The 22,981-nt window shown below is 36.0% G+C and overlaps 1 protein-coding gene across 3 annotated transcripts in view; it reads right to left on the bottom strand.

Annotated features, from left to right (window-relative positions):
• Nucleotides 1-21,780, bottom strand: part of MIA3 (MIA SH3 domain ER export factor 3) — a 59,124-nt gene extending 37,344 nt beyond the window's left edge. For 2 of the 3 annotated variants that reach the window (XM_074262679.1, XM_074262678.1), the window contains exons 1-5: nucleotides 21,378-21,780; nucleotides 17,899-18,032; nucleotides 13,573-13,659; nucleotides 6,253-9,091; nucleotides 4,263-4,541 (exon numbers count right to left, since the gene is read on the bottom strand). In XM_074262679.1, the coding sequence (XP_074118780.1) occupies nucleotides 4,263-4,541; nucleotides 6,253-9,091; nucleotides 13,573-13,659; nucleotides 17,899-18,032; nucleotides 21,378-21,513 (3,475 nt within the window). In that variant the 5' untranslated portion in view covers nucleotides 21,514-21,780. Of the gene's footprint in view, nucleotides 1-1,363; nucleotides 1,481-4,262; nucleotides 4,542-6,252; nucleotides 9,092-13,572; nucleotides 13,660-17,898; nucleotides 18,033-21,377 lie in introns of those variants that run through there. The other variant, XM_074262680.1, reaches the window with a different exon arrangement.
• Between the last annotated feature and the right edge of the window lie 1,201 nt (nucleotides 21,781-22,981).

A 22,981-nucleotide genomic window follows, 5' to 3' on the forward strand; every position in this document is an offset into this window, starting at 1 on the left:
CTGTAAATACTAGTGATTCTTAAAACATGAGATGAAGAAGACAAGAGAAAGAAACTAATTTTATTTCTTTATTTCTTAATTGCTGAGCCAAATTAAACTGTTCAAGTTCAGTTATATTTTGTTTTGCTGTGTTTCTTAGAGAGCTTAACAAATAATCCCAGTCCCACTTCTCATTTATTTTCTTGTTCCCTGAGGTTCTATAAATAACTAGAATTGGCAAAATTCTTGTTAAGGGATTCAAAAGGTTAAAAACCACTTAAGGCCTAAATAGAACTTTTGCTCTTCTCACCTCCAGAGTTATCCAATTATGGCATCCTGTCCCCTTCTCCCTCTCTACCTAATCACCTCAAAATTGCTTAAGGTGACAAAAAGTCTCCAATTATTAAAGATAACAATTGTAGTAGATTCTCATGACTTGTGAATTCCATATTTTTGAATTCTCCTATTTTCTAAAATTTGTTACTCCAAAATCTACACTGGTGGTGCTTTCGCAATGATTAATGGACATGCACAGAACAGCAAAGAATTTGAGTTCTTGATATATGCATTTCCAGCTGAGACAGAACAAGGGGATACTCTGCCCTTTTGTTTCGGTTAACAAGGGTCCTTTTTGAGATCTACCCCCCCCTTTTTTTCATCTTTGAGCTTTTTTTTGGGGGGGGGGCATGGTCTTTGTTGTTTAAAATGATCTCTAAGCACATTGCTGAAGTGCTATCTTGTGTTCTTAAGCCCAAGAAGGCTGAGATGTGCCTTACAGGGAAAATCTGTGTTAAAAAGCTTCATTCAGTCATAGGATATAATGTTTTTGGCAGTGAGTTCAATGTTAACAAATCAACAATAGAACATCATCCAGAAAAAGGAAGAGGAAATTCACTGATGTGTACATGAGGCTACTCCTGAAAGTACTACAGTAAGTGTTGTGACCATAGACTTGCTGAAATCTAACTATGTATACATCCCCCAGGAGCAATGGTTCAGTATTCATTAATTTAGTGTTCACAGTAACTTTATGGAATGTAACTACTGTGAATGACAAGAATCAATTGTGTCAACCTTCATTTAATGAGAAATAGTTACTCTTTATATTGCTCATCTTTTCCATCTAAAAGCTACCAGCCCACAAACACCTTTAGGGATTGCTGCTCTGAGATGCTCAGATACTCACACTTCTTTCTTCACTAATCAGAAACCTTCAGAGGTTCCTAAATTGACTAGAATAAAATGCAAAATCCTTATCTTCATACTTAGGGACTTCCAATCTGCCTTAGCAGAAATATTAAATTACTTCTTTACCAAATGTATATTTTAGCCAAATTGGACTACTAGCTATTACCCAGACTTGACATGCTAACACCAACCTTTGTGCATTTGCACAGGTAGTCTTCCATGCTGGTAACTCTACTCATCTCCAACTTTTAGATCCCTCATCTTTCTCAGCTCAAGTGCCACATGCTCTATTTAGTCTTCCCTGATCCCTGCCCTGGAAGGAGGAAGAAGTGTTCTTCTTTGAATGAGGAAAAAATTACCTTCCTAGATGAATCTATCTTATTCTCACCATTGTTTCCCCATCTCTCCCTACATTGTATTATACCTATTTATGTAGCATATGTCTCCCTCCAACCGTCCTCCTCCAGAATGTAAGTTTACTGAACACAGAGACTTTAATTTTATCTTCATTATCTTTGGCACTTAGGTAGTACTTTGTACAAAAGAAGCCCTTAACATATGTAAGATGAAGTCATTTCAAAAATATCTACATATCTGAGATAGTCCTAAAGTTTATCTTATACATTGATATGTCTCAACCTTGAACCATAGCATATACACAGAAATTACAATTTTTAAAAAGAATAATCAATTAGACTATCTCAGTGACAAGATATTAATTTCTCTTTTCCTATTAAATCTCATTTTCACAGCTAAACTTCTGAAAACTGTCATATGAATTGAATTTTTAAATATAAATTCATTTAATAAATTCAGTAGACTTCACTATTTAAATGAACCTTAAAGTGAATTGTTTTGTGAAGATCCTTTTGTTAGAAATTAAAAATTACAAAGCTACAGAACAAGCTTGAATTTTTTGTGGGGGGATGACAAATTTGGATTTTCTATTTTTTTAAAGTTAATTTATACTTCTTCAATTTTTCAAAGTTCCCAACATTCTCAAGAGTTAAATTGGGTATTAGAGAGAATTCAACATTAATTATTCATTTGATAAAGATTTATTAAAAATATGGACTACTCAATAAGAATTTGTCTCTGTTCATATAAATACTTTGTTCCCAAGCTATTATTACTTTAGGATGATGAATAATAGCTAACATTTTTATGGCACCTTATGGTTTTCAGAGCACTCTACAAATCCATTCTTTTAAATATTCTTCATATAAATGATTAAAATGCATAAGCATTAATTATGTAAACTAAATAGATATTATGCAAGGTATATAATGGTGCCCGATAAATCTGCAATTTTAAAAACTCTTCACCAGAAGCGTACACTTTTTGGTAGAGAGAAAAATGTATATGTTGAATCCAAAAAAAAAAAAAAAAAAAAGGCATCAAAAAGTATTGTGTCAGAAAAGCCTGTTATTCAAAGGAACTCTTTGATTCATCTTTTTTGTAAAATAAATGATTCTGCTGCAACACAAATCCTTCAATCCTTGGATGGATCCATTACTTATCCAATGGTGCAGCCTGCAACTCATCAACACACAGGTTTAAGGGCATATAGATGAGACAGTGCTAGGTGGCACAGTGAAACATTGGATCTGAAGTCAAGCAGACCTGAGTTCAAATCTGGCCTCAGACTCTTACTATGGTTGTGTGATTCTACACAAGTCACTTAATTTCTGCTTGCCTCAGTTTCCTCATCTGTAAAATGGAGATAATAAAAGTACCTTCTCTTCCAGGTTTTTCAGCAAAAATCAAAGAATTTAATATCTGCAGAGTGCTTAGCATAATACCTGGCACAAAAGCTGCTATAAAAGTGTTAGCTACTTATTATTTTTAATCACATATCCTGTGTGATTCTTATTCATGTCTTTCAGTAAATCCTCCATATTCATTCAATCTGTGTATTTACATACATACTGAGTTAATATGGAGACCCTTATTGAAATCTTTCCAAAGCTTCCCCTCTTTTATACTCTAAAACTCAATTTAGCCAATAGGCTGAAATTATCTTTATGATAGTCTTTTCTTTACAAATGTTTGTATCACAAACATTGAGAAACAAAATGTATAAAGACATCAGGAATTTGCAGGTAATTCTGCCAACTTCTCTATTTGTCTCTCAAGTAAAATTTGTAACTATTTCATGTCACAGTTTTTTGTCTTCTGCTTTTGTGTAGAGAGAGACTGTGAAAAATATTATGACCCAGTAGCTCTAGCACTAAGTCTACTCAGTCATAGGACAAAGCTCTGAAATTTCAAGTAATCCACAAATACAAATATTTAGAGATATTTTTAAGAAACCTAATAATTCTTTGCAACCTCTGCTCTCTTTTATCACTCTTGCCACCTTTACTGGAAATACAAAAGACCACACAGGAGAGATGGTTATTTTGTATTTTTATGTGTTTCATAGAGTGTTATAGCTAAATTAACCAATAATCAAGTTATAATTTTAGAAATTAAGATCTTAATCAAAGTTCAGTTTAATTCAGTTTTTTTTAATAGAAAATTGTCTTAAATTGGAGCATGAATGATAGTTTCTCATACTCTTTATAAATTATATAACACAATATAAGCATTGTGTGATAATCAGTTATGATAAACCTAACCTATTTTCAGCAATACAAGAATCCAAAACAATTCCAAAAGACTCATAATGGAAAATATCATCCACATCCAGAAAAAGAACTATGGAGTCTAAATGCAGATCAAATCAAACTATTTTCACTTTTTTTTTTTCCTCTTTTCTTGTGGTCTTTTCCCCTTTTGTTCTGATTTTTCTTTCACAACATGATTAATGTAGCAATTTACTGTGATTGCACATGCATAATCTATATCAAATTGTTCGCCACATTGGGGAGGGGGAAAAATAGGGAAGAAGGGGAAAAAATATGAAATTCAAAATCTTATAAAAGTGAATGTTGAAAACTAAAAATAAAATAAAAAGCTTAAAAAATGTACAACATATTCATTAAATTTTGTCTCACTTTGACAACAAAATTATTTTACTACACTCACCAAGAAAATCTTGTCTGTGATGTACATGGAATAGCATTTTTTAAAGAAAAATGAGCAAACCTTACCTCTAGCCAAATCTTCCCCAATACTTTGATCTTGTGAGGACTCTTTGAGTAATAGTCCATCTTGTGAATCACTGACATCTTTGATCTCTCCTGAATCCAAAAGATCAGCCTTTGCTGAGATGTCCATATCTTCCTCAGGTACTTCCACTGTATGAACTTTTATTTCTATGCTCTCTGGTGGCCTCTTGTTTTCCTCTGGTGCAAATGTATCTCCTTCATTCACTGAAAACTTTCTTCCCTGGTCTCTTTTGGGTTCTGTTTTTGGGTCTACGGGAAATACTAAAATTTCCATATTTATGTTGTATAACAAGCCATAGTATATGGTTCCAAATAGCTTGTAGATTTACATAAATTTTGTTACTTACCTGTTAAAATTAAATATTTGTGGTTAGGTACTCTATCTCCAAATATGCTCATTTGTTACTTATGCTATTATATGGAATAAATTTCTTCCTGAGAAAGTTAGGACTGAACATAATCATATATTTGAACATGGGGATTTCTCAGTATCTCCCTGAATATGCATATAATTTGATCTCTGGATCCTTGGTACATTATTCTGCTTTATTCTCTTAAGCATTCAGAGCTTAAAAACTTATTCCTGTGCTTACAAATAGCACTTTTAGAAAAATTTTTACTCTCCTAAAAGCTTAGTAGATATTAAGACACTGTCTATGCTTATTATTTATAAACAAGGTTTAAAACCATAAATCAATCAAACCAATGCATTTAACTATTTATTAATAATGTTTTTTGAAAGATATATTTACCATACCTCAGTAACTTAATTATCCTTATCATTGAGAACAGTAATACCATACTGGAGATGTAGTACAGTGAAATAAAAAGTGAATTTCAAGTCAATAGAGCTAAGTTTCAGTTCTGTTTTGACACTTTTTAGCTTGTGACCTTAGGCAATACACTTCAGATTAAAAATCTTAAAAGGATTAGGGCAACTAGATAGTGCAGTGGATAGAGCAACAGTCCTGGAGTCAGAAGGATCTGAGTTCAAATCCAGCCTTAGACAATTAACACTTGCTGTGTGATCCTGGCCAAGTTACTTAACAGATTGTCTTTCAAAAAAAAAAAAAAAAAAAAAATCTTAAAAGGATCAAAGATGTAGAGCTGGAAGAAACTTTAAAAGGGCATTTAGTCCACTCATCTTACAGATGAGGAAACTGAGGCTCAGGAAGATGAAATACCTAAGAAATTGTTGGCTTCTAATCTCTGAGTAAGTTTCCACATCTGTAAAATGAGAATGATAAATTGTACTACACATTTGTTGTGAACAATGTGCTTCCCAAATGCAAAGTACAATACAAAAATTAGTTATTATCACTAGTAAAAACAATTTGTCCTCTCTTGACAGAAAGATGGAAGACTACTAGGGAAGAATGTTGTATATATTGTCAGAAATGGTCAGTGTTTTTGTTTACTTTGCTTAACTTTTGTTGTTGCCATAATGAAGATTTCAATTTGGAAGAATGAGTAATCTAGAGATGACTGTGGTTAAAAATAAATGTCATCAACAAAACATATTTGATATGTATATATATATATATATATTGTATTTAACATATACTATAACATATTTAACATGTATGGGACTACCTGCCATCTAGGGGAGGGGGTGGGGAGAGGAAAAGTTAGAACAGAAGGTTTTGCAAGGGTCAATGTTGAAAAATTACCCATGCATGTTTTGTATATAAAAAGCTATAATAAAAAAAAATAAAATTAAAAAAACAAAACAAAAAAAAAGCCCTTATATTTGAACAACAATAATACCCAACTGCTGCTGATAAATGAGAATTCTCATTAAAGAGAGAGAAATGGACAGCTAGTTCTAAAATACTGAAATGTCATACTCTCCTATATGGACCAAGCTGTTCTCATATCTAGCCTAGAAAAATATATCTGCCTTGCACTGGATTTGAGAAAGGGCATAACCACATTTTTATCAACTCAGGAAGAAAAAAGACTTGTATTTTACCTGCAAGAGGGACCTTAGAACTGTCTTCTGGAGGCGCAGCAGCTGCCAGAGGTACACTCTCTTCTACCAAAGGGTGTTTGTATCTGACAAAAAAGATCAGGTCCTGAATATCATTCAGCAGAGTAACCTCTTCATCAAACGTGTCCATCTCTTTCATGCCCAGCTCCTTGTTTTCTGCCACTTTTGAATCTAACATTTTCTCCACCATCTCAAGGATATTTGACATTGAAGAATGAAAGACATCATCCAGTGCTTTTTCCATATTATATGGCAGGCTCTCCTTTTGAGCAAATGCTAGCTTACTTTCCATGTCATGGAATGTGGATTCCAGGTGCAGGACATTCTCTGATCCAAGGTACTTTTCTAATCTTTCTACTTGTTCTTCATCAAGAAAGCCCTTAATGACAGGCAGTTGCTTTACTGTATCACTATATTCTAATTTAAGAGCTTTTTTATAAACGAGGTTATCTTCAAGCTCTGTAGAATCAGATTGCTGATTTGTTTGGCTTTCTGTATCAATGAAATTTTGTGAGTATTCAAGGTCTTCTTGGGAGAAATCATCTGGCCAAGACTTTTCTGTGTAGCTGAAGTCTTTTTTGTTTTCCAGGCCATCTTCTTTTTCAAAATAATCAAGCTCCTCGATTAAATCTTGAGCCTGATTTTCATCCTTACCAAAAGAGTCACTAATAGCAGAAGAAGTGGGTTTTTCATCTTTCTCAAGGGGATCCTTCTCTTGCTGCCCTAGAGCGATTTTAATAGATTCTCCAATCTTTGCGATTACCCCTTTGGGCATAGTCTCACCTGACCCTTGAAAGCTTCTATCTACTGCCTCAGCTTCCAAAATCATACTTGTTTCTTCTTTGGTGTCTTCTGTGGCATGAAACAGATTTGGGACTTCTGAAGTAGCTTTTTCTTTCATTTGCACATCAACATTTATCCTACTACTCTGGCCACTGGCAGCAGCGCTTATAGCATTTTCATCTTCTAACAAATCCTCAGCTATGTGGAAGTCATCATCTTCAGCTTCTGCCTTTTCTCTCTCCAACCGTGTTGTCTCCATGATAAGAGGTTGTTGGCCCACATTTTCTTTGAAATTATTTGTTTCTCCATCCTTAAGAATATCTTTGTCCTTATTTTTTATGTTCTCCATTTCTTTGTTTTCATCTTTGGAAAGTTGATCTTGAATCTCCCTTTCAGAATGCTTGATCTTTTCATCCAGCTGCTTGCTGATTTCAGTTTCTATATCTTTATCCTGTTGGCCCAGTAAATTTTCTTCCAACATCAGATTCTCCTCCACCTTTTTTTCTGGTAAATAAATTTTATCTACAGAAGAAATGTTTATTTGATTTTGAATTTTAAGCAGAGCTGGCTGGGTGGATTCCTTTCCTTGCATCTTTACTGGAAACATTTCCTGTTCTTGTTCATTTTCTGAAATATTGTTTATGTCTACATTTCCTTTGGATGCATTTTGTTGTTCATCTTCTAGCAATGATTTAATACTTACAGAATTCTGTTCAGCATTTTTCTCTTTCATTTTCTTCCAGAGTGTTTTATGTACAGGATCATTCTCAAAGTTGTCATCTAAAACCTTTTCTCCAGACTCCTCCTCAGGAAGCTCCTCTTTTGTAATCTGATGAGTAATAGTTTCTTTTAGGTCACCTTGCATGTAATCTTCTCTCATTTCAGTAGGATTATTATGCATAAGGTCAATTCCATGAGTAGAACTTTTTATAGAAATGTCCTCATCTCCTAATTCCATTCCCTTCTTCATGAATTCTTCCTTGAATGATTGTATTCTCTCTCTTTTTTCCTTAACTTCAATCACTGTGCCAATTTCAAGGGTATCTTCTAGGCTTTGGTCATGAGTTGTTACAGGGCTATCTTCTTCCCATTTACTAGTCAGGACTTTTTCCTTATCCTCTATCTTTTCTTCATCTAAATCAAAATCATCTAAATCTGTGGCATCTTTTTCTGCTTCGCCTCCACCAACAATAGAGAAAATAGTATCTCCTAAGGTTTTCAGAATATTTTTGTCATTTTTTTCACCAATGCTGGGCAGAGCTATTTCATCAGTATCTTCTTCAGTATACAAATTTTCACCTGTTGAATATTTCTCTTCTGTTTTCCTATCTTCTCCATTTGTAAAAGTTAATAATGGTGGTTCATCAAAATTGCCTTTATCCTCTTCCTCAACTTTGGAATCATCAGTGTCCAATTCCTCATCAAACTCCTCTTCTAATGAAGTAACAAGCCTAGTTGTTTCATCATCTGATACAAGTGCATCTGCAGTTGAGCCAAATTTTGTTTTCAAATCCAAATTAATTTCCTTCTTCAAAAGTTTATAAGCATCAATCTCCTCCCAGTCCTTAGAAAGTTGAGAAATATTAATATTCTTTGAATTCTCATTTTCTGACACTTTTAATTTGTCTTGTAGCATTTCTTCTAAGGGCTCAAGGGAGGGTTGATTACCCTGAGGATTATCTGCATGACTATTTACATGGATGGGGGCCCTATGTGTTTCAAATTCTCCCTCTAGATTCTTAGTGTTTTCTGAAAGTAAGCTGTTTTCTTCTGAATCTGCAAGAATTTTGCTATCCACTGATGTTTCAGGTTCATTGTTGTCATCCTTGGATATCTCAAGAGATTCTTCAATATTGACTTCCTTAGGATTCTCCTCTTCTGTTTCTTCTGCAAGTTTCTCAGAGTTTTCAGTTCCAGAAGTGTTCAATTCATCTTGCCCTTTGCCTCTCACAGTTTCTCCCAAAAATCCTAAAAGATCTTCAATATTATAGTTGTCAAAATCATCCAGTCCTCCATCAAAACAAACAAAATCTGTTTCCTGAAAGGAAAGAAAAATGTTATTGTGTCACATTAAAATTTTGTGTGAGTGTGTGCTGAGGCAATTGGGGTTAAATGACTTACCCAGGATCACACAGCTAGGAAATATTAAATGTCTGAGGCTGGATTTGAATTCAAGTCCTCCTGGCTTCACAGCCAGTGCTCTATCCACTGTGTTAAACACACACTAAGTATTATAATACAATCAACTCTTGGTTGCACATATTCAGTGGCTTATCAATGATTCATTTCAAAATTATTTTGTACTCATTTAAAAATAGCTATATTTGATGATCTAGGAATTCCCTTCAAACTAAATCAACTAATGGTCTAGGAATTCCCTTCAAACAAAATCATCAAACTACTTTCATGACCCAAAAGAACCTGAGAAACTAACTTCCTTATCAAATTATCTTCTTAAATATGCTTGCATATCTTCTACTTTATGTTAGAACTCAATAGAACCTTTTATTCCTTATTTTCCCTAGGTTAGCAAGTATGTTACTGTTGACTTAAAAGCTATTTTATTGGGATGCAGGCTATATAAGAAATTTAAAATAAAAAGAAATAATGAGTCATATTACAATGACTCTTTTCTACTTAATTATGTTAATAAGATTTAGAAAGTGAGATGTGTTGAGAGATCTACCTTAAAGTAACCCGGAAACATTTATATTTATTTTAAATGAATTTTCATGTTTATTTGTAGATTTTATTTTTGTCCATGCTACTGTTACCCTAACTAAATAAAAAACTGAGCAAGTATTAGGTTTAAATCAATCACACACAAAGAAAATTTCAGTTAATTCATTAGCTTTAAGAAATTTTTTTTTAATTTTTATTCTTTGTTTTAGCTTTATATTAAATTTGATCTTGGCTCTTAACAAGCTGGTGATCTGAATATATAAACAACTGATTCAAAATGACTCCCACACCAGTAATGATTTGTTTCCTATTCTATAAACATAAAAACAAATCATTCCTTTTCTCAAAAAAAGTACACATGATGTATACACAAGATAAATTTGTATAGTGTATAAATCTTTGTCATCTTCCAAATCTCTACAACTGAACCAAGTTTGCCAACTTGTTTTTCTAAGTTCTCCTCTCTGCACTGAAGTCACCAAGCAAGAGTCTATGCTGAATTAAATTGGAGGCTCTTTATTTTGATGTTGCAGAGCTAATGGCTTTAATTAACAACTGGACTAATTGGTTGTGTGCATAAGAAACAATGCTGGATCAGTTGTTCCTCTCACTGCAAAGGAAAGCATTCTAAACCATTCTATTGATACTCTGAACAAGCCTGACAAAATAGTCTGCCCAGGTCATGTCTCTACGACCTACAGACTGCCTGTATCACATTTAAATATAGAACTGCCATGAAATTACAAGTGGGGCAGTTATTGCAATAAAGGTCAATTTAAAAACCCACAAGACTGGAAAAGGTAACATGAAAACAATTCAAAGCCATCATCCATACTGCTATCTCTGGCAAGATTTTGCCATAGGTTAATGCTACCACCTTTTTTTTCTTTTTTTGCTGAGGCATTTGGGGTTAAGTGACTTGCCCAAGGACACACAGCTAGTACTACTAGCTTTTAAGTTCTGTAGCAATTCTTGAAAAGTTAATTAGTAGGAGGAAACTACATTATAGTATAATTTATGCAAGAAGTCATGATGCTTTAATTCACTGAAGACCAAGACACTTCAATTCCAAAACTCTTTTCTGTTTCCTTCTCCTGAATCTACCAAATATTCAGTGTCACTTAATACTTTCTTTTGAAGAAATAAGGATTGAGTAAGTTAATAAAATTAACCTAACCCATTGAAAGTAAGAGATAAAATGTTATCTACCAATCCTTTATCCATTTTTTCCCCAATCAGTCAATTATAGGCTTCAGACTAAGACTAAGGAAAAAACCCTTGATGATTACATAAGTTTTTAGAGGGAACCCCAAACTCTGAAAAATCCTTAAAGGAGAAAATCTTCGACTATGACTCAGTGAGGGGAACCCCCCCCCAAGCACAAACAGTTTCGTCTTTGTTATCTGGGTGGGAGATGGCTCAGTCCCAAAACCCATTGAATTCAATTAAAATTCTAACCCTGGCTGAAACCCAGTTCAGAGCCAACCTGGGACTCCACCCACAAGTCACTTTCAGCTTGTCCAAAGCCCCCCTATTATAAAAGAGCCAGACTGAAGCCCTCTCTGGGCATAGGATGTAAACATGCCAGCACCATGCCTGGCACCCCGCCTGGCACCCTAAGGACTCTCTGCCCACTAGAATGTTTCTAGTGTCCTCCTCTCTTTATCCTCACCTATTTTCTTAAATAGACTTTAACATTACTTCCAATCCCCATAATAAACCTCTTTTTATCAATCTAGGTTTTCAGATCTGTAAATTCCTCTACAGAGAATTGCTTGTGCTGCTCACTAGACCTCATTTTCATTTGGGTACCCCAAATCTAAACCTCACCAAGCTGAGTGAGAAAATTTGGTAATACTTTGTGGAGCCTAGATAAAACCAGAATGCTGGTTCAGGGCCAGAGAGATTTAATCAAAAGGGGATGAAACAACATTTCAGCTAAACTCCTAAGAAGGAACAAATTTGTAGCACACAGCTGAGGCCTAAAACTTGGGTCTCAAGTTTCTTCCCAACTCCTTGATCAGAAGATAATCTCATAAATGTCAGGGGTCTGGAGTACTTCCCATTTTCCCAATACTATCCTAGCTGCAATTCTAAATAAACTGACTTCAATATCTCTATCAGGAGCCAAAGAAAGCCTGGACATAGATTCAGCTCTTCAAAGATCCTTCATTCTCTTCTTTCCCTTTGACACTGTATTCATGGGAAAGTATGTCATAGACTTCTGAGATGAGAAAACAATTTAGTGATAACCGTTCTTCCTTTATGGCAATTCTATATACACCACATCTCAATAAATAAACACCTCTTTCTAAAAGCTCATTAAATAGGGCTGACAAATTGATATCCACTGACAATAATGATACAATGCACATCCTCTGGATCTAGTAAGTGCTCTCAGTGAAGATGTTACCATCCTATCTCTGAAGACCCAACTTCTTAGTTCAAGTAGAGGGGAATAGACTTAGAGCACGTGTTTCACTTTAATGTTGAATTAGTCTAATTTTGAAATACCATCATTTAATACTCAATTTAAGTGGGCCAACAAATGTGTCAGGCATTATGCTAAGCACTAGGGATCCAAATAAAGGAAAAACAAGTCCCTGCCATCTAGGAGCTTGGAGTGTAATAGACAACATGCAAAGAATGATGTACAGACAAGACAGAAAGGTAAATCATGGATAGCTCAGAGGAAAGACATTAAGATTGAGGAGGTCCAAGACATTACTTGCAGAAAGTAGTATTTTATCTGAGACTTTAAGGAAATCAGGGATGCCAGCAAGCAGTGGTAAGGAGAAAAAGAGTTCCAGGTACTGAGGAACAACCACTAAAAGTGTATAAGGTCTAGAGATGGAGCATTCTTTGCAAAGCACACAAAGTCCAGCATCGACAGAGAGCAGAGTACCCAGAGGAGAGGAAACTATAAAAAGACTGGAGAAGTAGAAAGAGGCCAGAGTCTGAGGGACTCAAAAACCAGAGAATTTTATATTTGCTTGTAGAGGTGACCAAGTCAGGAGTTAACTGACATGATAGACTTGCACTTTAGGAACATCTATGGATGAGAGCCGAGGTTGATAAAACTGTAGAGATGTGTAGAGACAAGGGCCTACATTATACAGTCACAGTGTCAGGGTGGAGGGAGAAACTTGTAAGAGAAAAATAATTTTTAATGGAACAACCTACCAATTTGCGAATTTACTTGCAAAAATGGGCTAACAAAGGCAGTTTGGGGTATCATTGATGGAGCACTGGTCCTGGAGTCAGGAGGACGTGAGTTCAAATCCTATCTCAGACACTTACTAGTTAGTACCCTGAATAAAGCACTTAACCAATTGCCTCCCCTACCCCAAAAATGGGCTTACATGTGCCTTAATATTAATAAGTCACTATGTGTGTGTGTGTGTGTATTTCATTTCTGAAGTTTTATATTCAAATTTCTCTTCAGCAGAATCAAATTGCTTGAGGAGAGGTATTAGGTGTTATCTGTACTTTGTGTATCCCCAATACCTAGGCAAAGCACCTGATAGCTAGAAAACATAACATATGCTTGTTGAATTAAATGAAATTCCTAATGTAAAGGAAAGAATCCAAAGGCCATCCAGCTGTCTGAAAATCTTTTATGTCTCAAAGATTTTATTTTAGATGTCATTTTGTCTTCAAAATTCTCTATATAACAACATGTTCTAGAACAAATTAAAATTTGATGCAAAGACTATTGGGACTTTTTACTTTTAAGCTGAAAATAACTACCCACAGCCTTTTAAAACCCACTGAGCAGAATCATTGATAATGAGTAATTATAAATTAAGAACAACAAAAAAAAACCTCACTACTTACATCTGTTGGTAGTTCTAGTTCTTGTTCAGAATATTGATGATTTACTTCAATTAAGTCCTTTGGAAAGTACCCAAAAATACTGCCAACCTATCCAAAAGAATGAACAAAACAAGGAAATTATCAGTAATTCTGTGGAAAGAAAATAGTAAATGTGTGGTAGTTACAAAAACTGTCACATGTTCTTTCCATAGACATATAAGTATTTTTTAGTAGCTACATCAAAAATAGCTTGCTGCAGTCACTAGAGGAGACACACATATTCTCTTTCTCTCTCTCTCTCTCACACACACACACACAAAGAGGAAATAGTCATTTTATTACCAACTAGTACCAAATATTCTACTACAGTAATCTCATTAGTAATATCTGACAACTGCCTAAAAGTCAACATTACTCCAGGAATGCTGTTATAAAGATTAGATAATCAATAAATAACTTACAGATGGTTCATTAAAGTCACAGTTTGTAACATATCCCCCCATAAAGGCCTCAGGAAAAAAAAAAAAAAAAAAAAGAGAGACCCAAGCATTACTCTGAAAACTTTTAAACAACCTATATTGAAAGAGGCAAAGATAATAAAAACAATGGAAAGAGCTCAGAACTAGCAATTAAAGACATGTGATTTCTAATTCAAATTCTTCTACTAAATAACTTCCACTACCACTTTAATCACTTAAGGAAACTAAAGTAGCAATCTGCCAAAAAGAGGACTAGAAAAGTATGTATGATATCTTTCAGCTTTCTACCTCTATAAGGAAAAGCAAATTTCACTTGTCTGGGTAAGAAGTTTTAATGATAATAGGAAAAATAAGGAAGGAAGAAGTATTTCTAGAAAGGAAAAAAAGTTCTTAAACAAAGAGGAATGCTTAATATTTACCACTAGAGCATAAGCATGGACAATAGCAAATGCTACGTTTATATATATATATATATATATATAGATAGATAGATAGATATATAGATATATAGATATATATATATATATATAGGTGGTATATATACCATAGTCTTTCTCAAAAATACCAAATGGAATTAGAGACTGTATGATTTTGCTAACATAGAAAAAAATAATGTTCAACTTAGTCAATAAACATTTATTAAGTGCCTATTATGCACCAGGCACTGTACTAAGTGCTAGAGATACAAAGAAAGTAAAAAGACAATCCCAGCTCTCTTTCTTTCTCTCACACACAAATAGGGAAGAAATTATGTAAATAACTATGCATGCAAACAAGCTAGAGACAAGATAAAATGAAGATAATCAACAGAGGGAAAGTACCAGAATTAAGCAGAAGCTACTATTTAAGATAAAATTGAGAGGTATGGTTAAATGTGCAACTAAGTTTACAGATGTCACATTCTGAATTTTTCTCAATGTCATTATTTTATTTCCTTTTCAAAATTGTATTAGAAATAGAAAGTTTTCCTTAACAAAGCTTACTAGGCATCTTCTAAACAAATAAGCCTAATCTTTCAAGCAACTCTATAAAATGTTAAGCAACAAATGAGTGGATGAGTAACATTAATTCGGAGCGTGAAGGATGTAAACTAGAAAGAGCAAGAGAACAAATAATATGATCGAGTGAAGAGGAGTCTTGTTTGAAAATAATCTAATAAAGTTTAGGCTTCTGCAAAGAGTAGCATGATTCCTATAAATATCTTTTGAGGAACCTATAGGTATAAAATGAAATTTAAGGGGAAGAAATATTTTGGTTTTTAAAACAAACACAGATGGTGAGTTAGTCAGGGAAGCATGCATGGTCTATTAGAATGATAGGAACTCATGTTGGCTTCCCTCTACTGATAGAAGTTAGGAATCACAAAAAGCATTAGATTTTAGAGCCAAAGAAGAGCTTAAGGAATACCTAGACTTATCTCCTTAATTTTTCAGATCAAGAAACTGGGTTCTAGAGATGTGGAGTGATTTGCCTGAAGTCATACAGGTGAAAATTATAAAAAAGTTTAAATCTAGAAGACAGAATATTCAGCTTCCATCCAAAGAATTTCCATCCAACTCTAAGTTTCATCCAAAGAATTTTTCAGGGGACTTGTTACTTTCTCTACAAAACCTACTCCATTATTTCAGTTCATCATGATATTTCCATTCTTAACTCCTAAAACCAAAATCTTCCCTGCCCATAGTGGGCACTTAACTATAATATTTCTCTTTGACTAGTTCATGTACAGCTATAAGCTTTTGAGAGTTAATGATTATGTCTTATACTTACTTCTCTTTTCCCTACAGTATATTGTTGCTATTTGTCCTTTGTTCTCAAAGAGGACCATGACATCAGGGAGGTGATGTTAGTTTGTGCAACTGAATTGGATTTAAGTGAGTGAGGACTGGACAAAGTCACCTGCCTCACTTTCCCATTCAGAGTCATCTGGGTTCAATGGCAAGATACTTATATCAAGACAACTAGAGATGTGCCTGAATGCAATGGGAGACCTTGGACTTTTTAAGCTAAGATTTTAACAAGTCTCAGTTTGTCTGAGGCTGAACCCATTTGTTGATTAAGGTTACATAGCATCTGAGGCAAAGAATCTCTTCTCTTACCTAGTCAAATAAAGAAACAAAACCTAAATAAATAAATAAATCTGGGATTTCTACCTAAAACAGAAATGACTGTAAATTACAGAATAACTAACAAGTATATAATAGAGCTTAGAAATATAAGATCTCAGTCATGTGCTAAAAGGTAATAGGAACTTATCAATTAAGTACTTATTGGATTTAAATGAATCCCTTTTTCTACCACATACATATGGAATATTATGTCGTCACTTTTTTACTATACTTTCATACACAAAACTCTCAACTACATAGTTTGCCACCAAAGATCATTTGTCAAAAGATATGGAGGCAGAAAACAGACTGAGAGCTTCTCAAAGGCATCTATATTCCTCAGTCTTCAGTGTCCCAGTAAAATGCTATGCATACTCAAATAATTATTCATTTAACAAATCTTATATGCTGAAATCACTACATAAGGGATATATGAATATAAGATATCTTGTTCTCCAGGAATTTCAAATCTAGCCAGAGAGATCAGATGTGTACACAAATAACTACACAAGAAGATAGTAGATGACAAACACCAAACAGATTAGGTTATCAAGAAAGGCTTCATGGATGAAATGAGATTGGAACTCATCCTCTAACTACAAATCTAGCATAGTGCCAAAACAATTTGGAACAATTATTCTGAATGTCCTTCTTGTGAATCTTAAATGGAATAGATTTTTATACATATTAATTTAAATGAATTACCCCTTAGAAGCTGGGAAAAGTTAGATCAGAATACTTCTCAAGAACCTAGACCAAGGATTCTATTTTTTTTTTCTTTTTAATTATACCTACTGCTTCCTGAAGAAACTTTTCTATTAGTATTTGGTTTTTTCTCAAGTTTTAAACTTTTGGAGTAGGGACTATATCTTTCTTTGAACAGTACTAAGAACATTTTCAGTATGGAAAATATTAAACTCTCAATCACCATACTATTAAAAAAAAAAAAAAAAAGGAAATTAGAGGACTCACAAATATTCTTTTCAGTCAGGCACATCTCTTTTTGATAATTTTCCCAAATCTATTTTTTAAAAAATACTCATGCAATCTGATAGATTAGCCATGTTTATTTAAAGCTATTCAGTTAACTCATAAAAATGTGTACCTGCAGACAGAGTCTAGCAGAAGGCATTAAGAAGAAGCAGGAATAGAAAGAAGAGAAATTGTGATGGTGAAAAGGGGGAGAAATAGCAGAAAATGAGTTAATTACAAAATCAATTAAAGGTTCTTTCAAGAGAAAAAAAAGGAGCAAGAATAAGATATGAAAGTCAAATTTTCCTTCTTCCCTATCCCTTCCCCCATTTTAATGATGCTGAATGCTCTCCAATGACACAACCTATTAATAACACAGATAATTATGTGCCACAAGTTCCCAGGTCCTCTAGGCCTTTCATAAACAAATATTAGCTGTCAGTATAAAAGGAAATGCAAAGATAAAGAATCAATTACTTAAACTTGTACATCCTGAAACACTACATAGATTTACTTTCTTAACTTTTTCAAGTTAATACTACTGGCAAATTTAAAGAATTTGTTATTTCTCATTGCAATTAAGGAACTTATCTGCAAGTTTTTAGTCACCTTAACTCTTAAAATACTTATGGAATATTCATTACTTACAAGGTTCTGAAACAGGATATACATTTACCAGAAACATAAACAAGAATTCCAAGAGGGAGATGTGGTTATTGAATAACAATAGTATAATACAATTAAAAAGAAAAAAAAAGAAAAAAGAAAATATGCTAAATATTACTTACACTTCCAGCCCAAAGTTCAGGTGATCCTCCTACTAATTTGTAATAGACATACACAGCTTCCCCTTTTTTGAAATTTACAAAGCGACAATCTGGACCTGTGAAATCCTGCAGAGCTCTACCCCGGTACATCAGCACTATAGAGAAGAAAGATAAGGTCCAAGCATCACTAAGCGTCCTTTATTTCACACTTCTTGTATTTATATCCCATGGGGAATCTGAGAACTCTTTGTAGACATGAATTGTTTTCTATTTGTAGGTAGTGTCACCTTCAATAGGTTCTGAGTAGCACTTGAGGTTTTTTTTTTTGTTTTTTTTTTTTTTTTAAGACTGTTTTTTGTTTTAACCATTCATAACAATGCTTTATAGGTGGACAGGTTCACATCCTTCTGTGCATGGATGGCAATGAAACCTAGAGAAATTAAGTGATTTGGACAGTATTCTTAGTTCTCTGTCTAAATACACTAATAACTGGACTTTCCCACTTTATGTCTATAAAAATGTTCATTTCACAGATGGATAAATTAAGATAAAAAGAGGTCAAATGACTTACTAAGGCCACAGAAAGAACACAAAGAGTTGGTTAACTGAGCTGTGAAGAGAACAGGAGTCTCAAAGAATAATTATCTTCAACTATGATAAGGTACACTACCTATAAATGCTCAAAATTTCTACTATGCAGCAGTAAAAATTGATGATATCTGCAGCAAAACTGTACTCCTTATATCTGAGCAAATTATCTGGAAAGGTTGCTTTTGAGGCGCCCAAGTCTTTGCCAAATAAGTATGGCTCTGATCATAATAGAAGAAAAATATGCCTACAATGAAAAGCTTTTATGGGAAATAAGTTTTAAATGCATCACACAATGAGTTGATTTAATCAAAACTGACAAAGAAGGAAAATTCCTTTCTCTTTTAAAGCAGACAGGGGGTAGAAGTGGGATGGAACCTAAGTGGCACAGTGGCTAGTGTCAGAGGCCTAGAATACAGACATTTACTAGCTGTGTGATCCTAGGCAAGTCACCTAATCCTGTGTGCCTCAAGTTCCTCATCTATAAAATGAGCTAAATAGAAGGAAATGGCAAACCACTGCAGTATCTTTGCCTAAATCGGGTCACGAAGAGTCAGGCATGATTGTACAACATAAAGCAAAGAAGCAGACATCAAAACAGCATTATGAAAAAAATATCATCATTGCTGGCAGACTCTAAAGAGAAATTTAGACTCAAGATCAGAGGACTATATAGATCTGGACCTGGAAAAGACTTTATAGGATAGCTCCTCTCATTTTGCACATGTAAAGTGAAACCCAGAGAGCTTATGATTTGTCTAAGATCACAGAGATTGTGTTAATACACAGGTCTTGTCATAAATTGCTCTTATACTGAGCATCCTGCTAAATATTAGGATTTAAACAAGGCTGGAACTCAGATCTGAGTGGAATTTTTTTTTAGTTACTCCCCTTATACACACACATACATGTTAATAATATACATGTGTACATGTAGAAATGTATCATACATTTGCAATGCTGCAAATACAGGTATGCTTATATGTATACATGTTGTGTTATAAACAACTATACATATATTATTGGTATACATGCACACTATTGCATATAAAATCACAAAACATGCTTATATCTGTAGCATAATGTAAAGAGAGAAACAGACACTGAATTAACACCTGAGTTCAAATCCCATCCCTAAAGATACTGGTTGTAGGATCCTGGGAAAGTTAAGTCACTTAATTGAGAGCCCTAAACAATTCTCTAAGACCACAAACTGCAGAATACTTCTTAATCTACACTGGTAGAGGGAGTAAAATCAAAGGCATGAACAAAGGGGAAAAAAATCCAAAACCTAAAATTAAAAATGCATACACATTCCCCCCCACACCTATAAAAAAGAATCAAGAAATGTTTACACACTAGTTAAGGAGAAAGGGAGAACAGGGGAAATGGAAAAAAAAAAACACTTCCTTTCCTAAACAGAGGAGTCATTAAAATTCTACATAAATTAATTTCTAACTATACTTTGGAGTGATACCTATTATAGGCAATAACTTGGTTTAAAAATCTGTTCCAAAAGAGTCACTTGAAAGAACAGAAAAGACTGGAAGTTTCAATGTATTCCAGTGTCCCTAGGTTAACTTTTAACAATCTGTTGACAGTTGGACTCAATCTTTCAGTCGTATATTGAATCAGCTGTTTAGAATAAGATTCAATACAATTATTTCAAATTATGGGAATTTTATTTTTAAAAAGATACCTTCATATGAAGAGTAAATTATTCCCTTCTTAGCCTTTTCAGAATAATATTTTCTTTTTTATCCTTGCTTATTATAAGGGCTAAGTTGCTCCTTTTCTAGCACTTAGGTCAGCCAGTTACAAATCCAATTGTCACAAGAGTTGTCAGAAAAAAGATACAAGATAACACAAATGACAAATAATATTCAAGTTCAAGAACAAAAGGGGATGAAACTAAAGTTGTTTAGGTTATAATACCGGTGAATTCCTTGTTATTTAACTCTTCAAAATTATTCAGGACTATTCCTTCCCCCTTTAGAACTGACAAAAGGATTTATATAAATCTGCTTCCTTGCCTGTGAAGGCGTTATAAGTGCTTCAGCTTCCCTGCCTAAGAAATGGGTTATCCCAGGAGCCCGGCAGGAATGCTTTTGGTCTCGAGTGAAAGCTATGCCCTCCCTTGTTGAAGAGGGAAATGTTTCATACAAGGACGAAATTGGAGATCGATCATTCCGACAGTAACAAAAACAACGTCATGTGTATTGGTGCGTGCATATATGGGTTAACCTTTCCCTTACACCCCGAACACTTTCCCAAATACACTAAGTACAAATAATTCCAGTAAGAGAGGGCGGAGAAAGCAAGCAGCGCCAGAGCCTGCCTTAAACCTAGCAACCCATCTGGTTCCACAAATGCAGCAAAGCGGATCTTTACCACGGTGGAAGGGCTGGAAGGCACTCGCTCCCAGCCTAAAGAGCAATCGCCGGGCTCTGAAAAGCAAAGAGCCTAGAGAGGACTTCTCTGTTACGTTTCTTCACTTCTAGCGAGGGGAAGGTTGGAAGGGGGGGTGAGGGGGAGGAGAGATCCGAGGGCCCACGCCTGTAGTTGGGGCGAGGGCGAGGGGACGTCTCTCATGCTCTCTCCTCGATCGGGGGCAAAAAAAACTTGCAACAAGTGGGAGCCGGCGAGGTCGGGTGCCGCGGTGGCAAGCTGAGGCGGAGCTGCGGAGACGCCCAGACCCCGGAGCAAAAAAGCCGGGGGGAAGGGGGGAAGGGGCTACTTTCTTCTGGCTCTCGAGTCCGAGGTGCTCCCACGCTCCGGCTCGCCCTCCGGTCTCCAGCTCCCACAGAGCACAGCCTCCGGGGGCAGGGAGCCCATCCGCCCCCAGCCCCGCAGCTCCGCGAGACCCCCCACTGTTCCTCCCCCGATCCCCGCGGGCTCGGGCGCCCACTCACTGCTGCACTCCTCGTCCGAGCAGCGTTTCAGCTCCGCGAAGCGCCGGTCTCCACTGCGGTTCGTTTGACCCAGCCGCGGCCCAGAGGAGATCAGTAGAACGAAGAAACAGAAGGGCAGACGCGGCGTTGCAGCCATGTTGGCTGGGCTGGGGCTGGGGCTGGAGCTGGAGGGCTGAGGGGGGCGGAGGGAGGCCCCAGGCGCGGGGGACGGCGATGGCGAGGCGGCGGGGAGGAGAAAAGAGAAGGCGGGGGCGAGCGACGAGGTTGGGACCCGGGTTTGGGGCGGAGGGAGAGCATGAGCAGTGCCAGACAGACACGTCAGCCGCGCTGGGGATGGAGAAGGATGGGAAGGGAGGGCTGGGGGAAGAGGAGAGGAGGAACCCAAGACCAGGCTGCATCTCTCAGGCCTAGGAGAGGGGCGGGGAAATCCAAGGGAGACCCCGCCACCTGGCCATTATTCCGTCATCTCTTCCTCGCCCTATCCGCAGCTCCTGTCCTGTATCCTTTGTGGTGGTGCTGGCCGCCCCCACTGCCTGCATCCCGGACTCCTGGCCTTGGCCACGTCCTCTGCTCCCGCGGGGATCTCCGCAGCCCTTCTGTGCCCTGGTCCCGGCTGCTCTCCCGCTCTCCTCCACGCCTCCATTCTCCACTTGGGCCTCTCTTCTCCCACTGTCTCTTGCCCTCCCCACTGCCATTCTTGACTTTCAAACATCAGGACAATTCCTTCCTTTTAATTTTGAAGGTGCCCATCCTCGGGCCACATGCTTTGCCGAAGAGGATAACTAAAGGGAGGAGGGAACTTGGAGAGTCTAGGGTCGGTCTGGGTAATGACAAACGATTGGGAGCAGGAATGTAACTTCTCACTGCTAAACGAGTTTTAAAAGTTAGAGAAGTCTAGGTCATGAGGGGACTTTGAGTAACCATCTCACAGACCTCTAAATTAGACTTGGACCTCTAAATTTGAGTCACTACTGTATTTTTGTAGTTAATTTCTACAATCCTTATAGAGGGGAAGTTGACCCCAGAGAAGAAGTTCCGCTGTACTTGGAAAGTGTGTATATTATGCTGTATATACATGCATATATGTATGTGTGCACATATACATTTATATACATGTATTACGATGTACCTATGGAGAAAGTCATGCATGCAAATATGTGATAAGAGGGTATGCTAGAAATGAGGCATCTGTTATTAACGACTACATTTAGAGCTAGCACCTGAGTTTACATCTCTTCAACTAACTTATTGTCTTAGCTTTAAGTAAGCCCCTTAAACTCAAGGTCTTAATTTCCTCATCTGTAAAAGGAGGGGACTGAATTAAATGAAAGTACTTCCTGAAATACTTTCCAAACTTGAAATTATGATGACCCTGGAACCTTTAAGACCTCTCCCCTTCCAGTTTTGAATGCTATGACCTCAGACACCTTTTCCAACTCTAACTTAAATGATTCTGTGTCTTGAAGAGGATATTAGTAACATGTGCCATCAGAATTAGTTATTTTGAAACAAAACTAAAAGAAACTCTTAAAGAAATAAACACTAACTACTTATATAGATACAAGTAAGTAGCGTGTTAGCAGCTAAATATTTACATATCAAAC

The sequence above is a fragment of the Sminthopsis crassicaudata genome, chromosome 4 (genome assembly GCF_048593235.1).
Source record: "Sminthopsis crassicaudata isolate SCR6 chromosome 4, ASM4859323v1, whole genome shotgun sequence".
Lineage (NCBI taxonomy): Eukaryota > Metazoa > Chordata > Mammalia > Dasyuromorphia > Dasyuridae > Sminthopsis > Sminthopsis crassicaudata.